This window comes from Camellia sinensis, chromosome 5, assembly GCF_055761805.1.
Source record: "Camellia sinensis isolate YWXY chromosome 5, ASM5576180v1, whole genome shotgun sequence".
NCBI classification, from domain to species: domain Eukaryota; kingdom Viridiplantae; phylum Streptophyta; class Magnoliopsida; order Ericales; family Theaceae; genus Camellia; species Camellia sinensis.
In genome coordinates this window covers 216,621,870-216,647,792 of record NC_138965.1, presented here as the reverse complement: position 1 = coordinate 216,647,792, position 25,923 = coordinate 216,621,870, and the positions used below count along the sequence as shown (strand labels likewise).

General features: G+C 41.2%; 2 protein-coding genes across 2 annotated transcripts; both read left to right on the top strand.

The window, feature by feature from the left end:
• Positions 1 to 1,194: 1,194 nt before the first annotated feature.
• Positions 1,195 to 5,460, top strand: LOC114294088 (F-box/kelch-repeat protein At1g67480-like). The gene is made up of 4 exons (XM_082871467.1): positions 1,195 to 1,406; positions 3,039 to 3,121; positions 3,227 to 4,100; positions 4,644 to 5,460. The coding sequence occupies exons 3-4, from the start codon at positions 3,616 to 3,618 to the stop codon at positions 5,269 to 5,271; spliced, it is 1,113 nt and encodes a 370-aa protein (XP_082727593.1). The 5' UTR covers positions 1,195 to 1,406; positions 3,039 to 3,121; positions 3,227 to 3,615; the 3' UTR covers positions 5,272 to 5,460.
• A 16,436-nt stretch (positions 5,461 to 21,896) lies between these two features.
• Positions 21,897 to 22,451, top strand: LOC145792088 (uncharacterized). Its single transcript, XM_082872578.1, has 2 exons — positions 21,897 to 22,270; positions 22,358 to 22,451. The coding sequence occupies exons 1-2, from the start codon at positions 21,897 to 21,899 to the stop codon at positions 22,449 to 22,451; spliced, it is 468 nt and encodes a 155-aa protein (XP_082728704.1).
• The last annotated feature ends 3,472 nt before the right edge of the window (positions 22,452 to 25,923 follow it).

The following is a 25,923-nucleotide window of genomic DNA, read 5'->3' as shown; positions in this document are numbered from 1 at the left end:
AAAAAAAATCACAAACAAACAAACTTGAAAAAGTTTGGACTATTGGCAAATAGAGAGTTGGTTGGGCTGAAAAAAGATCAAATATTGGGTATTCTAAAGAGAGAATTGAATTAAAATTTTAATTTGATTAGGTTCTGGAAGGTTTAGATTTATATTATTTTTAGAAAGGGTGAGGGTGGGGTGAGGGTAGTTTACCATATTATTTTGAATTTTGAAATTCAGAATTATAGATAGTTAGTGTATTTATTGTTTATTTATTTGAATTGTTTTGATCAATATTATTTTTGGAAAGAGTGATGATAAATTATCATATTATTTTGAATTTTAAAATCAGAACCGATTGGGAGCTCGAATCTAAGCTCCCCCGAATCCCCCTAAACACAAAAACGATCGTTTTTGTGTTTGTTTGTTTGTTTGTTTGTTTGTTTTGTTTTGTTTTTTTTTTGTTTTTTTTTGTTTTTTTTTTTCAGCAGAAGAAGGAAGAAGAAGACGGAGAAGGGAAGAGGAGGAAGGGGAGGAAGGACTGGAGGGGGCCTAAAAAATGGAGGAGGAGGGAGCGGAGGCGGCAGAGGCGATGAGCGGGGCAGAGCCGACGAGGGGCGGAGGCGACGATCAGAGTAGCGACGGCGACGATCAGAGCAGAGCAGCGAGGCGACGACGACGAGGCGACGGCGACCGAGGCGACGATCTCCCTCTCCTCTCTCTTCTCTCTTTCTCCCTCTCTCTCTCTTTCTCTTCTCTTTCGGGGCATTCGGGGGGTTGGATTCGGGCGGAAAATCTTTTCTCTTTTAAAATTTAAAATCATAGATAATTAGAGTCTTTTTTTTATTATTTTAATTTTTTGACTTAAGAAACTAACTAATAATTTTTTTTTAAAAATTAATAAATTAACAAAATTAATTTAGCCTCCGTTTGGGAAGTGAGTTGGCTTTTTGGCCTTTTTAGCTATTTTAGCCTGAGCTAAAAAGCTTGGTTTGGAAAGAGCTTTTTGGCTTTTTGACTTTTTTCACTTTTTTTGTGAGAGAAGAGTGTAATGATTATGGATTGGATGTGATGTTTTATTTTTTTGTGATTAAAATAACTTATTTTATCTTTTGTGATTAAAATAACAAAAAAAACCCACTTTAATTCTTCCCAAACGTACCCTTAGAAGTTTGGAGCTATCACAATTAACATTTTTAAAAATCCATTTTTTTGCGGACAAACAAACGACCTCTCCTTTCCCTCCTCACCATTTGGTCCGACGTCTCATTCTGACGTGTAATCGACCCTTTGCCTCCTTTTATCTTTATCTTCTCTCTCCTCATTCCTCTGTCTCTCTTCTTAACATTATATATCCACATTTATATTTGTGTGTAATCTCGATTCATGCACTCAAACCTTCTTACAGATTCACCATTTCTCAGGTAAAATTTGGAGTTCCTCATTTTCTCTGATACATGTTTTCTGGGTTTGTTTTCTCGGTCTCCGAGGTTAGATCTACCATCATTTCCATTTGTTCATCGTGAATCTGATTTATCAGATCGATTTACCCATGTCAGAATGATAATATGCTTAATATTTGGAAAATTTGAAGCTTTTGATATTTTTCCAGGAAATAAAAAATGGTTCTTTGATATGCTCGGATTTAACCCATTTGAATGTGCTTCTTTCTCTATGTGCTATTTAATGGGATTTGATATTTTGGTTCATCAATTTAAATTTAAATCAAAATCTCATGGTCAATCAATCAACACTTTCATTTTCTGATCTTGTTGTTTGAGCTTTTAATGATTTGCTTTCCATTTAATTAATCCGTAGGATTCTAATTGACCTTAGTTGTGTTTCATTAAGTTCTGATTTTTGATTCTTATTTTTTTTTTCTTCCTTTCAAAGCAAATAGCCCTCCAATTAAATTTTCCAGGAATAAAATTTGTTCTTCCATAAGCTGATATTGGATTTGAATATATTTCTTTCTCTGTCTAGGATTTATTGTATTCTGATTCATCAATTTATGTTTAAATCTAGCTGTCTATCAATCAACACTTCCATTTTCTGATGTTGTTGTTTTAGCTTCTAATCATTTGCTTTCGATTTCATTAAACCATAAGATTCTAATTGAATTTAGTTGTGTTTGATTTAATTCTGATCAGTAATTCTCATTTAATGACTTCAGATCTCATGTGCTTGTTCTTTACACTGCGAGCAATTTTAGTGCTCTGAGATTAATCTAACTTGTTTTCATTTTTCAGAAAACACTTTTCAGAAAATTTTACATTCTTATTTTTCGTATTTTTTTGTTTTTACTGAAAAAATTCACTAAATACCAAAAATACAAAAAAAATACAAGAATTCAGTACATTTTTTTTTAATTTTTATGTATTTATTAATTTTTTAAAATATTTTTTCACAATTTTTTTACTTTTTTGATACATCTAACTAAGGTGCATCTAAAAAAGTAAAAAAAATATTTAAAATTTTAAAAATATTCACTAAAAACAAAAGAATACGAAAATCAAAAAACTCAATTTTCAAGAAACTTAATCCAGAAAACTCAAACCAAATAGCTCACGTATTTCTCTTGGCCTTGTTTTTATTGCATCATAGCAGAATAGATCTATATTTCATTTGTTTAGTTTCATTTTTTTTATTGGTTTGTCTTTTGTCTTCTTGTTTTTTTTATTTGGTTGGGGTTAGTGAACCCGACTTCGGCCTTTTGAAAGTTGGGTTCACTGTTTGGGGTTGTTTTGAACTATCAACTGATAAAATTATTCATTGTATTTCCATGTGCATACCATTTCCAAGTATGCGATTACTTTCCTTCTGTATTAGACTTTGACGGGCTTTTGTATGTTGCTTATTAAGTTGTTGAACTACAGCATCTGTGATATTATGGAAACAAATAGTTAAATCAACTTCTTTTATCGTATTTTTTTTCCCAATTATTTCGAGTATCTAGTTTAATTATATGAAGTTCTTGTTCTGTTTTTGTTTGATTTTATTTTACATGATGTTATAATCTACTTTAGGTGTAGTTGAGTTAATTTTCTTCTTTTTAGGTGATTTATTGCAGGTGGTTCTGCACCACAATAAAATGGAAGTTACTGGGGGCTAAACTTGTCAAGTTCTATGGCTTTGGCTGGTAATTGCCCCAATCTTCTGCACGTCCTGATTCTGATTATTAGTTTTTGTTCTTTCCTGTCTTGTTTTCACAAAATCGATGCTTCAACTTTATTTTTGTATGTAGACAATTGGGCAACGTGCGGGGAAAGAAACAATTCAGGGAAAGTAGAAAGTGGCATTACTTTGGGTAAAACAACTAAGAACAACCAACCAACAACTAGAATGGAATTTGAATACGATTGGACAAAACATAGAAAATCATGTGCATTTTCAGCAGGAGTGATCCGTTCAGCAACATCTTTCATGCCTTGGTCTCGTAAAATCCCTATAAACGAAGGATATCATGAATTTCTTTAGTCAAATGCTGGCCATTCAGTTTTCTTGATATTTTCTTTTGAGAGAATTATTTGATCAATGATGAGAGTTGTGCCAATATCTCGCCATTTGCGTAGCTTTACAATCTAGATAATACCTGGTCTTGCTTGTGGAAAGAAGAGACTTACAGACTCAAATATGTGTTTCACCAATTCAGTCCAGCAAGATACAGCAACTCATTCAAAAAGCCCTTCCCTTGTAACTTCTCAGACCACTGATGATTTTCACATCTCAATCTTACCCGGTCTGCCTGATGATGTTGCGAAGTATTGCCTTGCTCTTGTTCCTCGTTCCAATTTCCCAGCCATGGGTGGTGTCTGCAAGCGTTGGAGATCATTTATGCAAAGCAAAGAATTCATCACCGTTCGGAAACTAGCTGGCCTGCTTGAGGAGTGGCTCTATCTACTCACTATGGACGGTGAAGGGAAGGGCAGCTACTGGGAGGTCTTGAATTGTCTGGGACAAAGACACTGTGTCCTCCCACCAATGCCGGGCCCCATCAAGTCTGGATTTGCGGTGGCAGTTCTCAACGGAAAGCTTCTTGTCATGGCCGGCTACTCAATGATAGATGGAACTGGCTCTGCCTCAGCAGATGTTTACCAGTATGATTCTTGCCTCAACAGGTTTGTTTCCTGTTGCATTTTTTTCTCTCTATTTCTTTTTACCATGCTTGCACTTTGTAATGTTTTCTAGGATATAATATTTTCATTAGGTAGGTTGGTTGTGTTTGTGGTTGTGGTGTTGGTGTGTAGTGCTGCCATTTCATAGCTAGTGAAGGTTTTTAAAGTAGTGTTTGGTTCATTGGAATGATACTTATATCATTTTTATCTGATTCTATTTTTTAGTTCTAAAGATTAGGACCTAAGTTATATGCATCACAATGATACTCACTTCAATTAGTTTTTTGTGGAAACTGCATATTGTTCTAATCTTGACTTCAATATGCAACTACATTTTTATTCAAGAGATTAGGCCCTATGTTATTCATCATGATGATAACTTTTATGCTTTTCAATTTGTTAGTTGTGGAAACTTTACATTGTTCTTCTGATCTTGACGTCAATACACAACATCATTCTTTGCTGCAGTAAAAATTGCAAAAAGCCAAACCTTGTAAAGACCTATTTTTTCACCACACTTTTTGATAGTTTTGTTACATATTGCAGATGGAGCAAGTTAGCATACATGAATGTGGCTCGCTACGATTTTGCTTGTGCAGAAGTTAATGGCATGGTTTACGCAGTTGGGGGTTACGGGATGGATGGCGAGTCTCTCTCCAGTGCTGAGGTGTACAACCCTGAGGATGACAAGTGGACCTTAATTGAGTCTCTTCGCCGTCCAAGGTGGGGCTGCTTTGCGTGTGGGTTTGAGGGAAAGCTTTATGTTATGGGCGGAAGGTCAAGCTTTACTATTGGGAACTCAAGATTCGTTGATGTATACAACCCTGAGAGGCACGCATGGTGTGAGATGAAAAATGGTTGTGTGATGGTCACAGCTCATGCTGTGTTGGGAAAGAAGCTATTTTGTATGGAGTGGAAGAATCAGCGGAAACTTGCTATTTTCAACCCGGGGGACAATACATGGAAGATGGTACCGGTTCCTGTTACCGGGAGCTCAAGGATTGGTTTCCGATTTGGGATACTGGATGAAAAGCTTTTATTGTTCTCGCTAGAGGCGGACCCTGGCTATCACACCCTGTTGTATGACCCGAATGCATCCTCGGGCTCAGAGTGGCAGGTTTCTCAGATAAAGCCGTCTGGTTTGTTCTTGTGCTGTGTCACAATCAAGGCATAAGACGAGTACGTTTGGATTAGGTAAGGACACCTATTACTTCTCTTGCTGTCTGAATTAAACATTGATTTCTCCCTGATTTCATTGTTCTTTCTTTTCTTTTCTTTTCTTTGGCTGGAGTGACAATTTTTTTGACATTTTGTTATCAAGTTTTATATTATCCATTTATGAATTATTACCAACTTTACTGCACTCTCTGGGTGTTGTGGATAAGACAGGTATCTTTGTAAATACTTTTTCATTGCTGTACTTGATCTGAAAAATCAGCTCAATTGGTGATTTTGAACTTTTTCACTGCTTTTCTTTTTTTAAATTTAAAAATATTTAAAATATTAAAAATGAAAATGATATCAAACAGTTTTTGAATGTTTCTACTGATAAAATAAAAATCTCTGAAATGGACAATGTTCAGAAACATAGCTGACTACTGAAAGTGATGATAATGCACTTGAACAAGAATAAAGGAGACTAGCTTTCATCACTAAGAAAATGCAGAAAAGAAATGCCATCTCCTAGGGTGTTCGCGGCCCAGTTGTTGTTGGACAACCTTCAATCCGTCATCCGTCTGTCGGATTGGAAAAAATCAATCCTCATCCGTTTGTCAGACTGACGGATGTGAATTGAGCGGATTGGCGAATGGATGCGAATTGGTTTAGCGGTTTAAACTTTTACAAATTTTGAACATAATATAACTTGTCAACATTTTTTTTTGGATAACAATCCAACTCAATATAATCAAAAGATTATCAAGTAAATTGTCAAATATTAATAATAAATACATATAAGAAAATCATGTATTATCAAAACTATTTCATTGCTTTTTTTTTTTACTAAAAAACTATTTAATTTGATTTTTTTTTTAAAAACGATAAAATTAAGTCTTATATTTTTTACGCAAAAATATCAAATATCAACACTTGTCATTTGATAGAAGGATTTTCAAATTGAAAACAAAACAGAATATTTAAACACAAAATTTTATAAATTATTAGGAGTGCTCGTGGTTTGACGGTTTGGTTGTGTGTAAAGGAACCTTAAATTTGTCATTCGTCTAAAATTAGGTGAATTAGAAAAAATCAATCTGTAACTATTTGTTTGTCATTATATATCCGTTCAAAATATAGCGAATCAATTCAGTTCGATCGATTTAGACAAATTGAGATATCCGTTACTCGTTCAAAAGCATGGTTATTTTGTATGTGTTGAATTTTTTTGCAAGTTTATGAGTCATGAAGTGGATATTAAGAATTTTCCGATGTATCAAAGAAAAAAAATATATATATATCAAGAAATTTGACAACACTGCTGCTTTTTAGTATAAGTAGGATATATAAAAAACATAAAGAGAGAAATATTTTTAATTTTTTTTAATGGAAAGAAGGTATTTTTTTTGGATAAAAAATATTACAATATGAGGTAATGACAATGTAAGGCGACGTTGCAGAACCCAATACTAAGAAAATAAGATATATATATATATATATATATATATTAGTGATTGACACACATAATATTTGTGCAAGTCAAATAAATAAATATACAAAATATTTGTTATATGTTATATGCAACTCAAATGATAAGAGCTTTGTTTATCAAATTTGTGTTCTTAAGTTCTAGTCACATTCTTTTTTCTTTTTTTTTCTCTCTCTCTCTCTATATATATATATATATATATTTCTTTTTTGTGAATAGAATTTTTTTTTCTTGCTGTGAATAGAAAATTGGATACTCTATATTTCTTTCTCTCTCTATATATATATATTTCTTTTTTGTGAATAGAATTTTTTTTTTCTTGCTGTGAATAGAAAATTGGATACTCTATATTTCTTTTTTGTGGATAGAATTTTTTTTTCTTGCTGTGAATAGAAAATTGGATACTTGCATAGAGAGAGAGAGAGAGAGTTTGAAGATACCAAAATAAGTGCTCACATATATAAAAAAATATTACAATATGAGGTAATGACAATATAAGGTGAAGTTGGAGAACCCAATACTAAGAAAATAAGAGAAATATATATATATATATATATATATGTTAGTGGTTGGCATACGTAATGTTTGTGCAAGTTAAATAAATTAATATAAGGGGCTATTTGGGATGACATAAATAAGTATACTTTTATCTTTTTACGAAAAGATGTGTAGAAAAGTAAAGAGGTGATGTGATGGAAAAAAGATAAAAAGATAGATTATTTTGATGTTGCCAAACTTGGCCATATATAAAATATTTGCTGTATGTGATATGCAATTCAAATGATAAGAGCCTTGTTTATCAAATTTGTGTTCTTAAGTTCAGTGGCAGAGCCAAGAAATTAAATCAGAGAGGGCACTTATTAATTATAACATTGAAAATTTTTACAAAAATATTTCATATAAATTTTTACAATTGACTTCAAGAAAGATAAATATATATATATATATATATATATATTATTTGTAACTAGTATATTATAGACAATATAAAAAAAAGTCATGAATATAAGTTTTAAAATAAATTATATAATGATAAAGTAATTTTTAATACAAAATTTCAGTAAAAATTTAATATAATAGTAATATCACGTCACCATTGACATATGATATCACCAACCAATAGTAAAGAAACACATAGAGGATGAACCATAAATGTCAAATGTAACTAACAATTCAATAAATTTCATATATTTATTCAGATTAATTATAATTATATATCAATAATAATAGACATCACCATTATATTGAAATTTTTATAGATAATAATATGACTTATTGTAATATCTTTATTTTCAATAAAAAAAAACAACCATTATTATTTTCATAATTCTAAAAATGTTATTGATATTTCACTATAAATAATATTTTATAATTTTTTTATTTAAAATATTTTCTTTATGTTTGTAAAAAAAAAAAAAAAATCCAAAACCCAGGAGGGCATGTGACCCTCCTGGACTTGCTGTGGCTCCGCCATTACTTAAGTTCTAGTCACATCCTCTTCTCTTTCTCTCTCTCTATATATATATATATATATATATTTTTTTTTTCTTTTTTGTGAATAGAATTTTTTTTTTTCTTGTTGTGAATAGAAAATTGGATACTTGGAATAAAGAGAGAAAGTTTGAAGACACCAAAATAGATGCTCACATATATAATAATATAGATATAAATATATTACGGGCAAAAAAGTAAATTGACACAAATATAATGGTAAATATGTATTTTCACGTAATCTCAAAGGGAAGGCAATTGTAATTAGATGCCAATTGTAAATTTTGCAAAACTTTATATTTCACGATCTCCCATATATTTTATTGGAAAAATAAAATAGTATAACAACAAATCATAATGACATTCAACAACCTAATATTTCAACAGCAAAACGTGCCAATCTAGTCTTTCACAACAAGGCGACGGACGGAATTGTCATGAAGTGATTTATTAGTCGATTAATAGATCACTTCGGAAAGGCATATACATTACACATCCTTGACTAAGTAAAGACTTTGGGTATGTTTGGTTTGTGTTTGTAGAGTAATTTTTGAGATAAAAAGTACGAAAACTTGTTTGGTTGGTCTTTTTTAAGAAATAGTTTTGAAAAATTATTTTGAGAAGAGAGTTTTAAAAAAAGTGATTGATTTGATGTGTATGAGAGAGAAAGCGATTTTAGAAAGTAGGTAACCAAACAAAATTTTGAGATTTTTTTGAAAAAATTTGTTTGGTTTGATTACTCTTAAAAATTTGTTTGTAGAGAATTTTTCTCAAAAATTTTTCTGAAAAACAAACTGTGAGGGAGATTTATAATATGGCTTTGGGCCGTGGTAGAAGTTGGGCGAATAAGACCGAGCATGTTGGGCCGAGCTAATTTGGGCCAGTCTAGAGTGGATTTTGCCTAGTTGAGTCTCGGGCCCCCTGTTTAGGCCGAGCTAACTGAGGCCTCCTTGGAGCTGATCTTGCTCGGTCGAGGCTTAGGCCCGAGGTCCAGGTCTAATGTTTGAACCGAGCTTACTTGGCCGAGATGACCGCCTGCCAACCCGGGTTCCATGGGTCGCACGCGTAGCTCGGCGGAAATGTCTTCTGTTCACTGGCCGACCTATCTTGAACTCGGCTATGCCGGAATGCTTCCGAGCTCGGCTATTATGGAGCTTGGTGAGCGGAGCACTCAGGCACGTTGCGCACCACAGTCATGGGAAGCCGATGTGATGTCGCCGGGATGTCGAGCTCCCGCTAATGTAGTCTGGCAGTTTGGTTAGGTGGTGTCTGCTGGATTTGTGCTGATAGATAGGAAAGCAGCTCCACGTGTTAAGAGACCAATGAGAGTGGATTTGAGCGCAGAAAGTATATAAGCGTGACTGCGCCCCCATGCTGGGGATGGAACATCATTTGGTAAAATACTCATTGCGATATATCTCTCTGTTCCTCTCTCTCTCTCTCTCTCTTTCTCTGAATGTGTGTGCTAACTTGACCGTCGGAGGGGTTTTCCGGCCACACACCGCTGGGTAGCTTACCGCCGTTGTGCTCGCAGGTCGATCGGACGGACAAGGAGCTTGGACGAAAGGAGTATGGGCTCCGAGGAATATTTGCTCCTCGTACAATTGGCGCCGTCTGTGGGAACTCCTTGCAGACAAAACCTTGTTTTCCAAGCTCATCCGATCACTTTCCATGCGAACAACGACGAAATACCGTTGTCCGCCATCGACGGTGTTACCCCGGAGTCAGCCAGATGGAGAGACGGACTCCCCGCCGTTCAGAACATAGAGGACCTGGAAACTTCCTCAAGAGGACTTCCGAGAGATGCACGAGATAAGCGCTCTAGAAGTTTCGGTCGCTCACGGAGCCCAGAGGGACACTGGTGGCGAAGAAAATCGCATGCTCGACGTCTGGAACATAAGTTAAGGGATCAAGACACCGTCATCCAGAGAATGGCGGCAGAGGTGGAAGCGCTCAAACGCCAGGTCAAAGGGAAGGGTGTTGCTAGAGTGGGAGACCACAGTGAACGCACCCAACCCCGCCGTTCAGGCAGCCAGAGCTAGCGACGCACTCCTTCCTTTTCTATCACCAAAAGTTATAGGGGTGGAAACCTAGACACGCCAGCAGAAAAGTCAAGCGCATAAGATAGTACTACCATCCTTCACGTCCGGCAACCACTTTGGGATATTCTTACTCCATCTGTTCAGAGGACCTGCGGGATGTCCTGAAGGAGTGAGCTCGCCGGCGAGAGACTCAAAGGGTGCCGGTGTTCCAACGACTATCTTATGGGGGTCACGCCAGTGAAGAGGTCATAATGCCACTGCCCCGCTCAGCCGTGCCTCTCCTTCTAGACACAGATTTGGTGAGGCTGAATGCCACCCCATTCTCCCTTGAGATAGAAACCACACCACTCCCCGCGGGCTTTCACCAGCCCAAGTTTACGCTCTACGACGAAAAGACCGATCCATACATGCATTTAAGCCACTTCCGGCAGGTCATGGCCGGACATAGGTGCAATGCCGCTCTTATGTGCCTTATTTTCTTGTCGAGTTTGGGCGAATTGGGCTTGAAATGGTTTGAGAGGCTGTCGGAGGGAAGCATCGAAAGGTGGCAGCAGTTGGAGGAAGCCTTTGTGACACGTTTCAAGACCAACACTAAAACGCCAAAGGAGATGGACCACCTTCTCATTGTCAAAATGGAGTCGAGCAACACACTCCAGATACTGGGAAACCTTCAATGAGATTTTAGATTGCCCGATCAACCTGGCAATCACCCAGTATAAGCGCGGTCTCCCGGTCGGACATAGGCTGCGAGACTTTCTTACCATGAACCAGCTGACATCCATGGGCCAACTAATGTAGCGCATCAATGAGCACATCCGAGTAGAGGATGATACGGCGGCGTCCACCGCAAAGACAACTCCGGTGGTAACGGACAAGAGGTCGGCTGGCAAGGTACACGCGGTCGAATAGGAGACTAACCGTCCAAATGATCGCGTCGAGGAATCTGACCGTGGTTTTAATCATCGAAACCGGGGAAGGTATTGTCGGAATGATCGAGCTGAATACCCCCGCGATGACGTAGCTGATGCTAACAGAAGATTGAAAGCTCGGACAGGCATTACCATGGTCTTTAAGTTTCCAATCTATCACATGCTTAGTGAAATCCATGACGAAGATTACGTCCGGTTTCCTGCTAAGTTGGGCGACGTGCAAAAGGGCTTCAACCTGCAGTACCGCTGTACATATCACCGGGAGCGAGGACACCGGACAGAGGATTGTTTGCCTCTGAAACAACACTTTGAGGAGTTAGTCGCAGCCGGACATTTAGATCTTTACATTGATGGTGGTGTTAAGGCCGCACATCCCGCCCCGGCTAAACCACATGGACCGGATGACTTGGAGGCGCCCCCTCAAGGAGTGATTAATGTGATCCACGACATAGTGCAGCCGGCGCGTGTATGCGAGCTCTAAGGAATGATTAAAAAGGGGGAACACATGAGGGAAGTTTTGTTAGTCCAGCCTGCGATCAAAAGAGGGAAGACCGAGGAAAAAGACGTGATTAGTTTCTCCACAAGGGACCTGGAGCGCATTCAAATGCCACACAACGACGCCCTAGTGGTCACCCTTCGCGTCAAAGAGTTCGATGTCAAGCACATCTTGATTGACTAGGGAAGCTCGGTTGAAATTATGTACTACGACGCGTTCAAACAACTCAAACTCCAAGATACAGACTTGGCTCTGAAAACTTCGCCACTGGTAGGTTTCAACTCGCAACCGGAGTGGCCTTTGAGAAAAATAATTTTACCGGTCAAAGCCGGATCTGTGGTCAAGCAGGTGGAGTTCTGGGTATTGCAGGTGTCGTCTACATACAATCTGATCCTCGGTAGGGGCTGGCTTCACGCTATGCAGGCTGTGGCGTCGACCTACCACCAGGTTATGAGATTTCCCTCGGCTATGGGGGAAATTGAGGAAATTTGGGGCGATCAAGTCATATCGAAGTAATGCTTCGTGGTAGTGAACGGGAGCCGACCTGCCAAAGGCTTCATGCAAATGATTGAAGGCCCAGAAGACTAGAATGTCCTTGATGACGTAGGCACCAAGGCCGAGGACAAAGCTGTTGAAGACTTGGTAGAAGTACGGATTGACAGGGCAAGCCCACACAAGTTCTTTTTGCTCGGATCAAGCCTGACCGCCCTGGAACGCACCGAGATGGTAGAGTTCTTGATGGCGAATATCGAAGTCTTCACATGGTCGCCATACGACATGCCTGGCATCGATCCAAGCTTTATTTGTCATCACCTCAATGTTTTCCCTAGTGCACGACCGGTCATTCAGAGAACGAGGAGATCGGCACTACACCACGCCGAGGTAGTCAAGGAGGAGGTAAGGAACTTGCTTGAAGCACGGGCTATTTAGGAAGTGCACTACCCTCAGTGGATTTCAAACATGGTCGTAGTACCCAAGAAGAATGAGAAGTGGCAAGTTTGTGTTGACTATAAGACCGTCAACCGAGCTTGCCCTAAAGACAACTTTCCTCTGCCCAGAATAGACCAACTGGTGCTGGTAGACCTAACGGCCGGACATAACAGGCTCAGTTTCTTGGATGCTTACCGCGGTTATCATCAGATTGCCATGCATGGCCCTGACCGCGAGATAACCTCTTTCACTACTCTAAGGGGATTATTCTGCTATCGAGTCATGCCTTTTGGTTTGAAGAATGTCGGGGTGACTTTCCAAAAGATGGTGACCAAGATGTTTGCTCCTCTGCTTGGCCGGACGATGGAGGCCTACATCGATGACATGGTATTTAAGAGCAAACAACAGGCTGACCACTTATCCAACCTACTCGAGATGTTCGCTATTCTCAAACAGTACAAGCTACGCCTGAATGCGTCAAAGTGTGCCTTCGGCGTGGGATCCGGGAAATTCCTGGGCTTCCTAGTCACAAACCGAGGCATCGAGGCAGACCCCGCCCAAATTAGAACCGTACAAGAATTGAAGTAGCCCAACTTGGCAAAGAACGTGCAGCATCTTGCCGGAATGGCAGCCGCGCTTAACAGATTCATAAGTCGGTCATCAAATCGCTGCCGCCCTTACTTTCAAGCTTTGAAATCCAAGTTTTCATGGGACGAAGAATGCGATAGGGCTTTGGCCGAGCTCAAGGCGTATTTGTCTTCGGCTCCTTTCTTGGTGACAACCAAGCTGGGCGAAGAACTCTACATTTATCTGGCAGTTTCTCAGCACGCTGTTAGCGCAGTACTTGTCCGATCAGAGGGTATAAAGTATTTCCCTATCTTTTATGTGAGCAAAACCTTGCTGCCGGCAGAGTCGAGGTACTTGCCACTGGAAAAACTCGCTTTGGCATTGATGATGGCCTCCAGGAAATTGGCGCACTACTTTCACGCTCACACAATCGTTGTGTTGACCGAATTTTCCTTGAAAGCCTTGTTCGAGCGGACAAATTTCTCTGGTCGAATTCTAAAGTGGGGCAGTCGAGTTGGGACAATTTGACGTTAAGTTTCAACCCTGAACAGCCATAAAAGCTTAAGCATTGGCAAATTTTGTTGTTGAGTTCTTGCCTGGGATTCACCAAGTATGTCCGGTGGATCTCACCACAGTAGCCGAGGAGGCAAACGAAGATTCAATCGAAATTGTACAGTAGGGCGATGCTGGCAACGCGGAACTTGTGCGCCCCGCCATAGAACCTTCATTTGGCATGATATATCAACCTGGTGATGCGACGAAGGAGTTAGTGGGGGTCACAGAGAAACCAGCTGAGCCCGGTGCCGCATCGCCGAAGGGGGATGAAATGGAACCGAGTAGCAGCAAACTAGAAACTGAACGACTGAGCAACCTTAATCCTAGTAACCTGCAAGCCTCCCAGGACCTTTCAGAGTGTTGGAAACTCTTCGTCGGAGAAATGTGGAAACTTTTTGTAGATGGAGCCTCGAATCGTCACGGTGCCGGGCTGGGCATAGTTTTGATCTCCCCGGATGGTCTGACCATCGACCACTCCATCACACTCGGATTCCTTGCGTCAAATAATGAGGCTGAGTACGAGGCGCTGTTGTAGACACCCCATTTTTGACTGACCTTAAGACTCAGACGTCACCGATTGAGCACTCGGTGATGATGCATATTGTGCTCGTTCTGAGGTCACAGAGTCTCGACTGAGAACCTTGCATCCGGACTTCAGGACTCTTTTGTGCTTTGCCTCAGTTTGCGAACCAGGTCCTGTTTCTCTGTTTCCTCTTCCCGAAGGGAGAGAGAGGTCTCGTAGACCATCTCTCAGTGGCTGTAGGCGACGTTTCGTGGTCGTAGGTTATTTTTCCCCTTTAGAGACCAGTTTTCGATTTTCGGAGCCGTCGACAGTGCGCCTCGGTTCGGGACTGCTTAACTACCTCCGTTTGCTCTAGTTTTTGGCACACACCTTGTTTCCTCTCTATAGAGGGACACTGTGGCCCGGGGGACCACCTTCGTGGTCGCACGCCACTTCCGGTGCTTAATAGTCAGTTTTCGGGGCACCCGACTGCGCGTTTTGGCCCCCGAACCCTCGTTTTGCGTCGGTGTGGGTTCATTTTTGACATGGACCCTATTTTCATTGTTAGGAAGGTGGTAGTATGGTGGGAGACCACTTTTTCTTCTTGGAGACCACCTTTCCCCGGTCAGCTGGTTTTTCTTGGTAGGTAAGTGGTCTCCCTCACTTTTGGGCCATAATTTCTGGTCTCCCATACCACCATTATGTTACATTCATCTGGGAGGCCACCAATCTGGTATGGTCTACCACCTTTGGTGCTTGAACCTTTTGACCCCTTGGTCTCCCTCACTTTTGAGCCATATTTTCTGGTTTATCATACCACCATTGTGTTGCATTCACCTGGGAGACCACCAATATGGGTAGGCCGACCACATTTTCAACTTGACCCTTTTGACCCTTGGTCGGCCGACCAGGGCAAGTGGTCGGCCGACCACTTGAATTGGTTGGCCAGCTTTCTCATTTTTTTATCTCCTTGAGTGCATTACAGCTGTCATGACCCAAACCCGCCCCTATGGGTTAAGGACATAACCGGCCAGCAATCTAGAGATTACCTACGGCCTCAGACCAAAACAGACATAACTTGTCAGAGTAAAGGGGCCAAACGGAAGCAATAAATAAAAACTTTGTCCATAGAGCCGTGCTTATATGCACATCAACAGACCATATTCAGTTACATTAATAACCCACATCAAAAGTACAGTTGCACAAAATTCATTACAGACAGGGTCATCCAAACGAGTCACCCTATAACAGGCTATGTACAGACATACACTAGGCCCTTGCCAACAAGACAAAACATAAGTACACAATAAAAGGGCAAGGATGGTCTCATGCGTGAGGCACAGGGCTGACTCTCCCAAAACTCATGTTGTCCCTAGCAGACTTCACTGGGGCTGGGTTTGTGCTTCTCTTGGCTCACCTACAAACACATGAATGAGCGTGAGCGATAGCCCAGTGAGTAATATCAAGTATGACAGTTACATAATAATATGTAGAACAACATGCTCCAAACGGCCTTGGGCCCAATTCATACTTCTAATTAGCAAATACATACGACTATACGAAATGCAAATCAAGTAACTGTAGTTCCACAATCTGGCCTTTGGCCCATTTGGGTTCCCATTCATGGCAAAACGGCCTTCGGCCCATTCGCTTATGTCAAAACGGCCTTTGGCCCACTCGCTCATGTCAAACCGGCCTTCGGCCTACTCATTCATGTCGAAACGGCCTTCGGCCCACTCACATGTGTCAAAACGACCTTTGGTCCATTCATTTACATCAGGACGACCTTTGGTCCATTCATTTATATCAGGACGACCTTTGGTCCATTCATTCACATCAAAACGACCCTCGGTCCATTCATTTATATCAAAACGACCTTCGATCCATTCATTTGTATCAAAACGACCTTTGGTCCATTCATTCACATCAAAACGACCTCCGGTCCATTCATTTATATCAAAACGACCTTCGGTCCATTCATTTATATCAAAACGACCTTCGGTCCATTCAGTTATATCAAAACGACCTTTGGTCCATTCATTCACATCAAAACGACCTCCGGTCCATTCATTTATATCAAAACGACCTTTGGTCCATTCATTCATTCCTGTCAGACTTTTGTCCACAATCCCAATTAACATCTCATAGAGTTTATAAGGGAATAACAATTGGACATTGACAAGCTTTCGAATATTGATATTACTCACAGTGATCGGCTTGTGGATTTGCCCTGGAGCTTGACCCTACACATTTCATGAACACAACAGGGTCATTAACAGTTCAATCTGTTCTTTAATTCACATATTCCTCTTAGGCTTTATTATTATCTCATTAACTCATTTACAATGCTTAACATATGCCTAAGAGTGCTTGCGAGTGAAAGAGAACGGAAAACAGAACACAAAATGCAAAAACAGGGTTTCAGAAAATAAGGTCCCCGCTCGAGCGTCAATTTACCCGCTCGAGCGGACCCTTAAGGCTTGCAAAAGTACTGGTTGCATGAAAAATACGCTCGAGCGTTAAATAGGGCGCTCGAGCGGAAGGCCTAACAAAATAGCTCCCACGCTCGAGCGTCAACTTCCCCGCTCGAGCGGGAACCATGTCTGCAAAAACTGCTGGGAGCTCGATTTATCCGCTCGAGCGCCACTTCACCCGCTCGAGCGGACATCGAAAATCTGGGTTTTCCAGATTGAGTTCTTGAGCTTCATCTTGACATTCAAAGGCTCTAAATGCATGATTTCGGTCCAAACTTCACATAATCATATACTAACATGGTACAAACATAGAATTACAACATATTGAAGCTCAATTTCATAATATCTACATGCATGTCCCAAAATATGTCAAACTCAATCATTAACATAACCAGTTCATGCATTCAAACTCATGTCTTCTCGATTTGTACATGCATGTGATGGATTAGCCACATTCTCAACTTAGATAACACAAATGGTGATCAAAACATGAGTTTCCTTTTAACATTTCACATGGGTTATACACATTTGTGCTTAAACATGCAAATTTCAAGGTATTTCTTACATGCATGCACATATTAAGCCTCAATTCAACAAACACAACTCAACTTCATCACAATCTTGTTCTTGATCACCAAGATAGCTTGAACATGCACAAAATTACAATTATAATCCAAGAATCACTCACCTAGGAGCTTGATTCTCACAATCTATAATCAAATCTTGACTTAGGCTTCCAATCTCCAAGTTTCAAGACCAAAGTTGCACAATCCCTCTTTCTCCCTCCCTATAGTCGGCTCTCCCTCTCAAATTGAGTTCAAGAATCAGCCAAAATAAGCTAAGGGAGAGAAATAAGGTGTAGTGCTCAAATATGGCAAGTCCCACTAAGTCAATATAATATTAGTAAATAATTGGGCACCAATTTACCAATTTAATCAACTTAATCTGGTCCGAATCAATTTTTCAATTAAATTTCACCGTAGGCTCTAAAAATTATGCCAATCACAATGGCGTAATCAATTTCGGGTTCTGTGGCCGATAAGGCCCTCGATTAAATTTCCAAAGTTGATTAGTCAAACAGATATTCCTACGGTGAACAGATAAAACTTCAAAATCACATATTTCACATAATGGCACATAAAATCATGATAAACACATAATCCTACTCAATTTAAGGACCAATTAGCATACTACGGAACAGGGGTATCACAACAGCTATGCCAGCTGGAAGGCATTTGCCCTATCCTCCGAGATTTAACCATTTTGTTTGCCTTCTTAAGGAAGATTTGGTCCCTTTTGCTTAGCTTTTAAGGGAAACTTGACCTTTTGTCAAGCTTCTTGAGGAAGCTTGACCCTTTTGGTTTAGCTTCTTTTAGAAGCTTGGTCCCTTTGCTTGAGGCTTCTCCAAGAAGCCTTGGACCTCTTCTCCTATAAGAGAGGCCCTCATCTTCATTTGCAAGGGTTGAACAATTTAGCTAAGGCATTGCATACACCTCTCTCTATCTCTTTATATCCAAGCTTCAAAACTCCACTATTCTTGGTCATTTACACTATACCTCCAAGCACAACACCTCCACTACCATCCTAAGTACCTTGGAGCTATTTTTAAGAGGTTGAGGGCTCACTTTCTTGGTCCAGAGCTTGCTGCATTGCTGTGCTACAAGGGTAAGTCACCATTTCCCTCTTTATAGCATTATTTTGCTTCATATTTTAGCTCCATTTGCAAGAATTTTCAAGCCTTGACATAAACTGCAAAAAGTCTTATTTTGAGCTCCTCTTGAAGATTGTTTAAGGTCATTTTTCTGTTGGGGGTCATCTACCCCCTTGCATGCTTGTTTGCATCTTGTTTTGAGCCTTGCATCTAGGCCTTGGTTTTGTGCTTTGTTTGGCCTTCTAGCCACTGAAATCAAGTGGATTTTCAGTGGCTAGCATACTATTTTGAGAGCCAAAATCATAAGGGGGTGACCCCCTCTCTCCTTGCCTTGTTTGTTGGCCCTTTTGGCCTTACAAAGGAGCTCCATTTTGCATGTTTTGAAGCCATGTTTCAGGCTCTATTTGGTGAGTTTTAAGGTCTGCATGAACTCTGTCCGGAGCCCATTTTTCCATATAAGTTGTCTATTATGCATGTGTAGGGTAATCCTTTTCAAGGCCTTTCAAAGGGGCTTTCATTTGCATGCTTCCTAGACCAATTTCAGGACCTTTTTGTTGGGTTTTAAGACCCTCATAACCTCTTTCTAGAGGTTGTTTTACCATTTTGTGTGTCCATCATATATGTGAAGAACAACCCCTTGCATGGCCTTCCAAAGGAGCCTATCATTCTTGCATGCATCGACTGAGTTTCAGTGGGTTTTTGGACATATTTTGGCATGGAATACTTCTGTTTTTGGCTGGTTTGGTGAGCTCTCATATGCTTCATATAGTTGTGGTACAACTCATGGTTTACTAGCTTTCTTTGCATGCTTTGTTGACCCTTGATTCTAGCACATTTTGACTATGCCTTAAACTGATTTCGTGCATATTTTGGACTGCCCTAGCTCTGTTTTTGGGTCTCATGGTCGAATGATGCTTGTTTTGCATGCTTGTAGTTCAATACACTTGCCTACCTTTGAGATTTGAGGTCTATTGCATGCATATACTGAGGTGTTTTCATGCTTTAGGGCCATTATACATCATATTTCAGAGCTTATGTGAATGCCATATTCCCATGTTTTATACTCTTTAAATACGTTTGAGAGTCGCACTTGTATGCCTCATTTACCGACCATTGAATGAGCTCCATTTCTTTACATTCCGAGCCATCATTTTAGGCCATTTCCCCACTGTTTCAGACCTGCCTAGGGTCTGTTTAGGGTTAGTTTTGCCATTCGTGCATTGCTTTGTGTACCTTTAGTGTAACGCACTTTACTAGTTTCGGTATCCAGGCCATCTAGCTTGCATTGTGTGACATATTTTCATGATTCGGGACCATTGTGCATCATGTTTCAGAGTTGGAAATTGCATGTTTGTAGGCCATCTTTCATCCCTTGCCATGCTTTGGTAGAGTGGCATTTGATGCCTTAGGTTCGATCCTTTGCATTCGTGCATGTTTGCATGTATTTCGGTTGTCTTATTTCCATCATATGGCCACTGATGTGAGTGTGGCTGAGGTCCACTCATATTGGTGTAAGTCCATCTTGCATTGTGTATGCCATTTTAGTCTATAGCATTACGTATGCTAGGTTGCATGTTAGTGCATTGTGCATGCCATGCTGTGTCACTTGCATTGTGTATGCCATTTTAGTCCATAGCATTGCGTATGCTAGGTTGCATGTTAGTGCATTGTGCATGCCATGTTGTGTCACGTGCATTGTGTATGCCATTTTAGTCCATAGCATTGCGTATGCTAGGTTGCATATTAGTCGCATTGTGTATGCCATCTCATTGCATTGTGTTTGGGATAGGAGTTAGACCAAACATGGGAAACGAGGGACGTTTCGTACCTGAAGTGACGGAACGTGCCTCAATTCCTGGTTACCGACACTCCGGATTACCCATGATGGAGTCTAGGCCTTGTTGTGTTGTCATGTGCATTCATTTCGCATCGAGTCGTGCAATTCGGCTCCTCGGCCATCATGCATCGAGATGTGTGATTGGTGGCATGAGGATCGAGGTGTGCATACATATGTGAAAATACTTTGCCATGCCCCTTTCTTGCTCTCTATTGCAGCAAACCAGAAATCAACAGCCTTCTAGAGCTTTGCACAACATTTCGGGATTAATCGTAAACAGAGGCAAATCGGGGCATCGCGAGGAATTTTCCGATGAGGTGACTCGAGCATGCATGCATCTTTCATCATTCGGAATAGAGCTGAGGCGGTCCATTTAGCTTGTATGCTAATCTATTTGCTTTCCTAGTTAATTTGTTAATTAATTAGGGTTTTGTAATATTTAATTATTTATTCGGACTGTATTTTTTATTCGGACCCTCCGAGTGAGGGCACAATTGTAATAAGTGTGCGTGTGTGTGATGTATGTCTTCCAACCCCACGTCTTTTTTCCTTTTATTTATCAACTTATGATCGTTAGATTAGGGCATGTTTCAATTAGCATACTTATGCTTGCATGTTTGCATCATTCATCTGTTTTACATGCATCGGGCTCGACGCATCATACTAACTGCATTGTATTTCAATTCCAAGTTGAATACGTGTATCAGTTGTTGCATTTCATATGCCATTCTTAGAATAGCCGAGCCTACTGTAGTTGCATTTTTGCATGTGTTGCATTAGGTATTTCTGTATAGTTAGGATCACGCATGGATTTCTAACATAGCTTCTGTTTTGGCTTGGAGTACTCAGTAAGTGTTTATGCTTTAGCATCCTTGCATGTGTGTGAGTGACTGCCATGATAGCATGCTTACCATGAGGCTAACCGCTTATGTGATATAACTGCGTGAATGCCTGTGGGTGAAGATTGGATTATCCGAATTGGAATAATGCATTGATTGTGAGTTTTAAGCCCACTAGATAGTGGCAAAACCATCTTTTCTAAGCCCACCCGAGGGTGGCAAAACCTGCATTTTAGCCTACTTACGAGTAATAAACCTTTTTTAAAACAAACACGAAATGTTTTATTCCAATTCAGGCAATCCAGTCTATATTTGTATGCTGTGTGCATCACATAGTAATTCTAGGCTAATAACCGGAATAAGAATGCATAATGTTTTCAAAATTCGATATCATGGTTAGTAGAGGCCGATCTTTGATCGGGCGAGCGAGGGTGCTCACGAAGTGACCTTCCCCAATCGTACCCAAGTTCCCGAGCCAAGGCAACTTTGGTGATGACGGACATGTAGCCTTAGGCAACGAGTCAGGGTTTCATAAATTTCCCAAATAAAATATTTAGGTGGCGACATTGTATCTGGCAAAACAGTCCATGTTTGACATTTCTTTCAAAAAATCTGTTTTCAAAAACTATTTGCTAGATTTGGACTCTTTGATGATTCGTCGGTCTTGCATTGCACTCTGCGAGATTAGATACAGGACCGTGACTGTAAGTCCTGAACTGTAGTGAGCCCAAATGAACAAAACCGGGGGAGGGAGGGGGGGGATTCCCTCCCGGGACATTCGAGGACGTCTACAGCTGCTGGCCGGACTTAAGAGCACGCTCCAGTTGCGCGCATCCGAGCCGATGGTTTACAGCGATTCTCAACTTGTTGTCAACCAAGTGTCTGGGGTTTACGAAGCTAAAGATGATAGAATGGCAAAGTACCAAGCTCTGGTAAGAGATCACATCAAGCGATTCCAGGCGATAAGGGTCCAACAAATTGGACGGGAAGAAAACGGCCGTGCAGATGAGTTAGCCGGTCTGGCTTCTATGGTCGACAGAACGTTTCCCAGTCCTCTCCTGATTGAGTTTCTTCTAAGGCCTAGTGTTGAGGAACCTCAGCAGACAGAAGTACTCTGCACTGAGCTTGGCCCTTCTTGGATGGACCCTATTGTCCTCCTCCTAAAAGAGCGAACCCTTCCGGCCGATAAAAAGGAGGCGCATAAAGTCCGGGTGAAGTCAGAGCGGTTTTGGCTCTCTCTGTCTAGCGCTTTATACAAGAAGTCTTTCATCAGTCCTTACCTCAAGTGTGTACACCCAAATAGCGTGGAAGCTTTCTTGTACGAGATTCATGAAGGCATATACGGCAGTCACATCGGGGGAAGATCTTTGGCCTACCGTGTTATCTCACAAGGATAGTGGTGGTCGTACATGCAAGCGGACGCTCAGAAATACGTTCGCAAATGTGAGAAGTGCCAGAAGTTCGCCACCAAATTCACCAGCCGGCCAGAGAACTTCTGTCCCTCACAAGTCCTTGGCCTTTTGCGATATGGGGACTGGACATAGTGGGACCACTCCCAACGGCACCAGGGAACCGGAAGTTCTTCATCGCGGCTACGGACTACTTCACCAAATGGGTTGAAGCTAAGCCCTTAGCAACTATCAAGGAGAAAGATGTCAAATGGTTTATCTGGCAGAATGTGGTAACGCGGTTTGGCGTCCCCAAGATTCTTATTTCTGACAATGGCACCTAATTTGACGAGCGCTTATTTAGAGGATTTTGTAACGAATTGAAGATTGAATTCTACAACTCCACCCCAGCTTACCCGCAGTCCAACGGCCAAGCCGAAGCATCAAACAAGACCATTCTTGATGGGTTGAAGAAATGACTTGAGAAAGCTAAAGGAAAATGGGCCGAGGAACTCCCAAGTGTCCTTTGGGCATACCAAACGACCCCGAGGCGATCTACCAGGAAAACTCCTCTTGCCTTGGCATATGGCATAGAGGCGGTCATCCCATTGGAAGTTGGCATGCCCACCTTCCGCAGTGAAAGTTTTGAGCCCGAGCTGAACTCTGAAGCCATCGCCCTGGAATTGGACCTAGTGGAGGAGCGCCGAGACAAGGCTCTAATCCATGTGGCCGCATACCAATAAGAGCTTTCTAGAAAATACAACAAAACGGTGCACCCCAGACCGTTCAAAGTTGGGGATTGGGTTTTAAGAAAGGTGATGGGCAACAAACTGGTGCCGGGGGAAGACAAGCTAGGGACAAACTGGGAAGGGCCTTACAAGATAACCGGTTTGGCGGGCAAAGGGGCATACCACTTGGAAGATTTGGAAGGAAAATGCATACCCCGGCCATGGAATGCGGCCAACCTCAAATTGTACTATTTTTAGCGTTTTACGTTCTTATGTAATTTTGTGTGGAAAGACTTGCTCTCCCTACACTTTTGAATGTAACACGCTTTTTGTCAAATACAATAGAAGTGACATGTCTTTGCCATCATTCTGTTGTACTTTAAGATTTAAACTGAGATGTTTTATTTCGGTTAAGTAAGTTGATGATTTACTTAGCTTAAACCGAGATGTTTTACTCCGGTTAAATGAGTTGATGATTTACTCAGCTAAACCGAGATGCTTTATTCTGGTTAAATGAGTTGATGATTTGCTCAACTCTGTGATTTCAAACCGAGATGTTTTACTCCGGTTAAATGAGTTGATGATTTGCTCAACTCTATGATCTTAACCGAGATGTTTTACTCCGGTTGAATGAGTTGATGATTTACTCAGCTAAACTGAGATGTTTTACTCCGGTTGAATGAGTTGATGATTTGCTCAACTCTATGATTTCAACCGAGATATTTTACTCCGGTTAAATGAGTTGATGATTTGCTCAACTCTATGATCTTAACCGAGATGTTTGACTCCGGTTAAATGAGTTGATGATTTGCTCAACTCTGTGATTTCAACCGAGATGTTTTATTCCGGTTAAATGAGTTGATGACTTGCTCAACTCTATGATCTTAACTGCGATGTTTTACTCCGGTTAAATGAGTTGATGATTTGCTCAACTCTGTGATCTCAACCGAGATGTTTTACTCCGGGTAAGTGAGTTGAAGATTTGCTCAACTCTGTGATTTAGACCGAGATGATTTTGCTTTGGTTAAATGAGTTGAAGTTTTATCAACAAAGATGGTTTATCTCGGCTATATGAGTTGATAATTTGCTCAAGGACGAGTTGATGATTTGCTAAGCCAAGGTGCTTTACCCTGGCTGAAGTTGTTTAGTTTAAACACAGTGCAAACACTTAACGAGATCAGAACTTTTCATTGATGAGAAACAAAATTACATACGGTGAGGCTGGCAGCCCGGTTACATTATTAAAAACGAAGAAGAAAAAGACAGAAAACTAAACTAAGGGGGACAGGTCAGTAAATTCATCCCTGATAGCAGTAGCCTCTAGGTTGACCGTGGTTATTTTTTCCTGGACTCCGGTCTCCACCTGGCCGGTCTGCTTTGCGCGGTTACCTCCCTCGGCTTCCTCCCCATCGTCTTTCTCAGCCTCAGCCTGCAATACGCTGTAGACGTCGTTGGCGTATGGCACCATGTATGTCGGTAGGAAGGCAGCTGGGGGAGAGGCAAACACGTTGGTTCCAGATCCTTGGCCGAGCTGTTCGCAAGCAACCTTCCAGCCAGCCTTGAAGAAAATATCTTGGGTGGCATGGACTTGCTTCGTGTAGTTTTCCTCGACCTCCTTGAAACCTGAGTTGTTTGCCTCGTCCAACTCATCATTCTTTGACTATTTCAACGCTTCCAGCTTGGCCCGAAGAGCGTCCCTCTCTTGCTCGGCGGTTCCAAGCTGGCCGAGCAATCTGGAGTTGTCGGAGTTTGCGATCTCCAAGGAGGCCTTCGACCGCCCCAGCTCGGTCTGAAGGTGTTCCACTTGGTTGGTAGCGTTGGATGCCTTATGCTGGAGTCTATGGATGCGCTCCAAAACCAAGTGTTGTTTCTGGATGGCCTGCAGGAAGAGAGTTTGATTAGAGAAAGGAAACCGAGCTAACACTTGGAAATTTTTTTTGAACAAAGCATGCAAAATTCTCACCCGGGTCATTGACTTGACCGAGGACTTCACCAGTTGGGTGTCAGGAACGTGGTTGTTGCCGACCACGTCGCTCGGCAGAAGCAGGGCTTTGGTTAGATCGAAGGTGAGGAGGTGTTTTTTGTCTCCTTTGACCGAAGCATTGGCCGGGATCTCTTTTCCCTGGTGTTTTTGTTGAGGCTTCCATGGAGGTGTTAGGTCAGTTGTGACCGCTGGTTGCTCGGTGTTCAACTTCGCAACGAGCTCGGCTAAGGGATCGACGTTACGAGGCCTTTTCCCAGCTCGGCGACTTTGTTTGCTTGCCTGCACCGCGGCAGGTGACGCCAATGTAACCACGGTCCCACTTGTCTGGCCAGCAACAGCTACATGAGAGGGGATGCTCGGTAGCTCGGTGGATGTAGCGGTGATCAAATTCTTGATGCGGCTTCTTTTGGCCATCTCCTTTGCCTCGGTCAACCGGATAAGGGGCACGTCCACAAGTGTGGGGTCAGGAGGTGGCGACGGCGCTCAAAGGAGGTCTGTCACTCTACTCCGGCGTGGAGCAGAGTATTTGTAGGTCGGTATGTAGCCAAGGAGATCGTGGCAATCTTGGTTACGGTACCGCAGCACGGTTCGGATGGCTACTTCGTTGGGATAATGGTAGTTGGCTTGCAAAGCTTCGATTGCTGCAAAGGGAAAAAGAAAAGATATTAAGTACATAATATAGAAGGAAAGTGATTTGACTAAGTAATTAGCACGACTTACATGTTGAACCGAAGTTCTTGCTGATATACCAGCCCGGCACGTCGGCTGT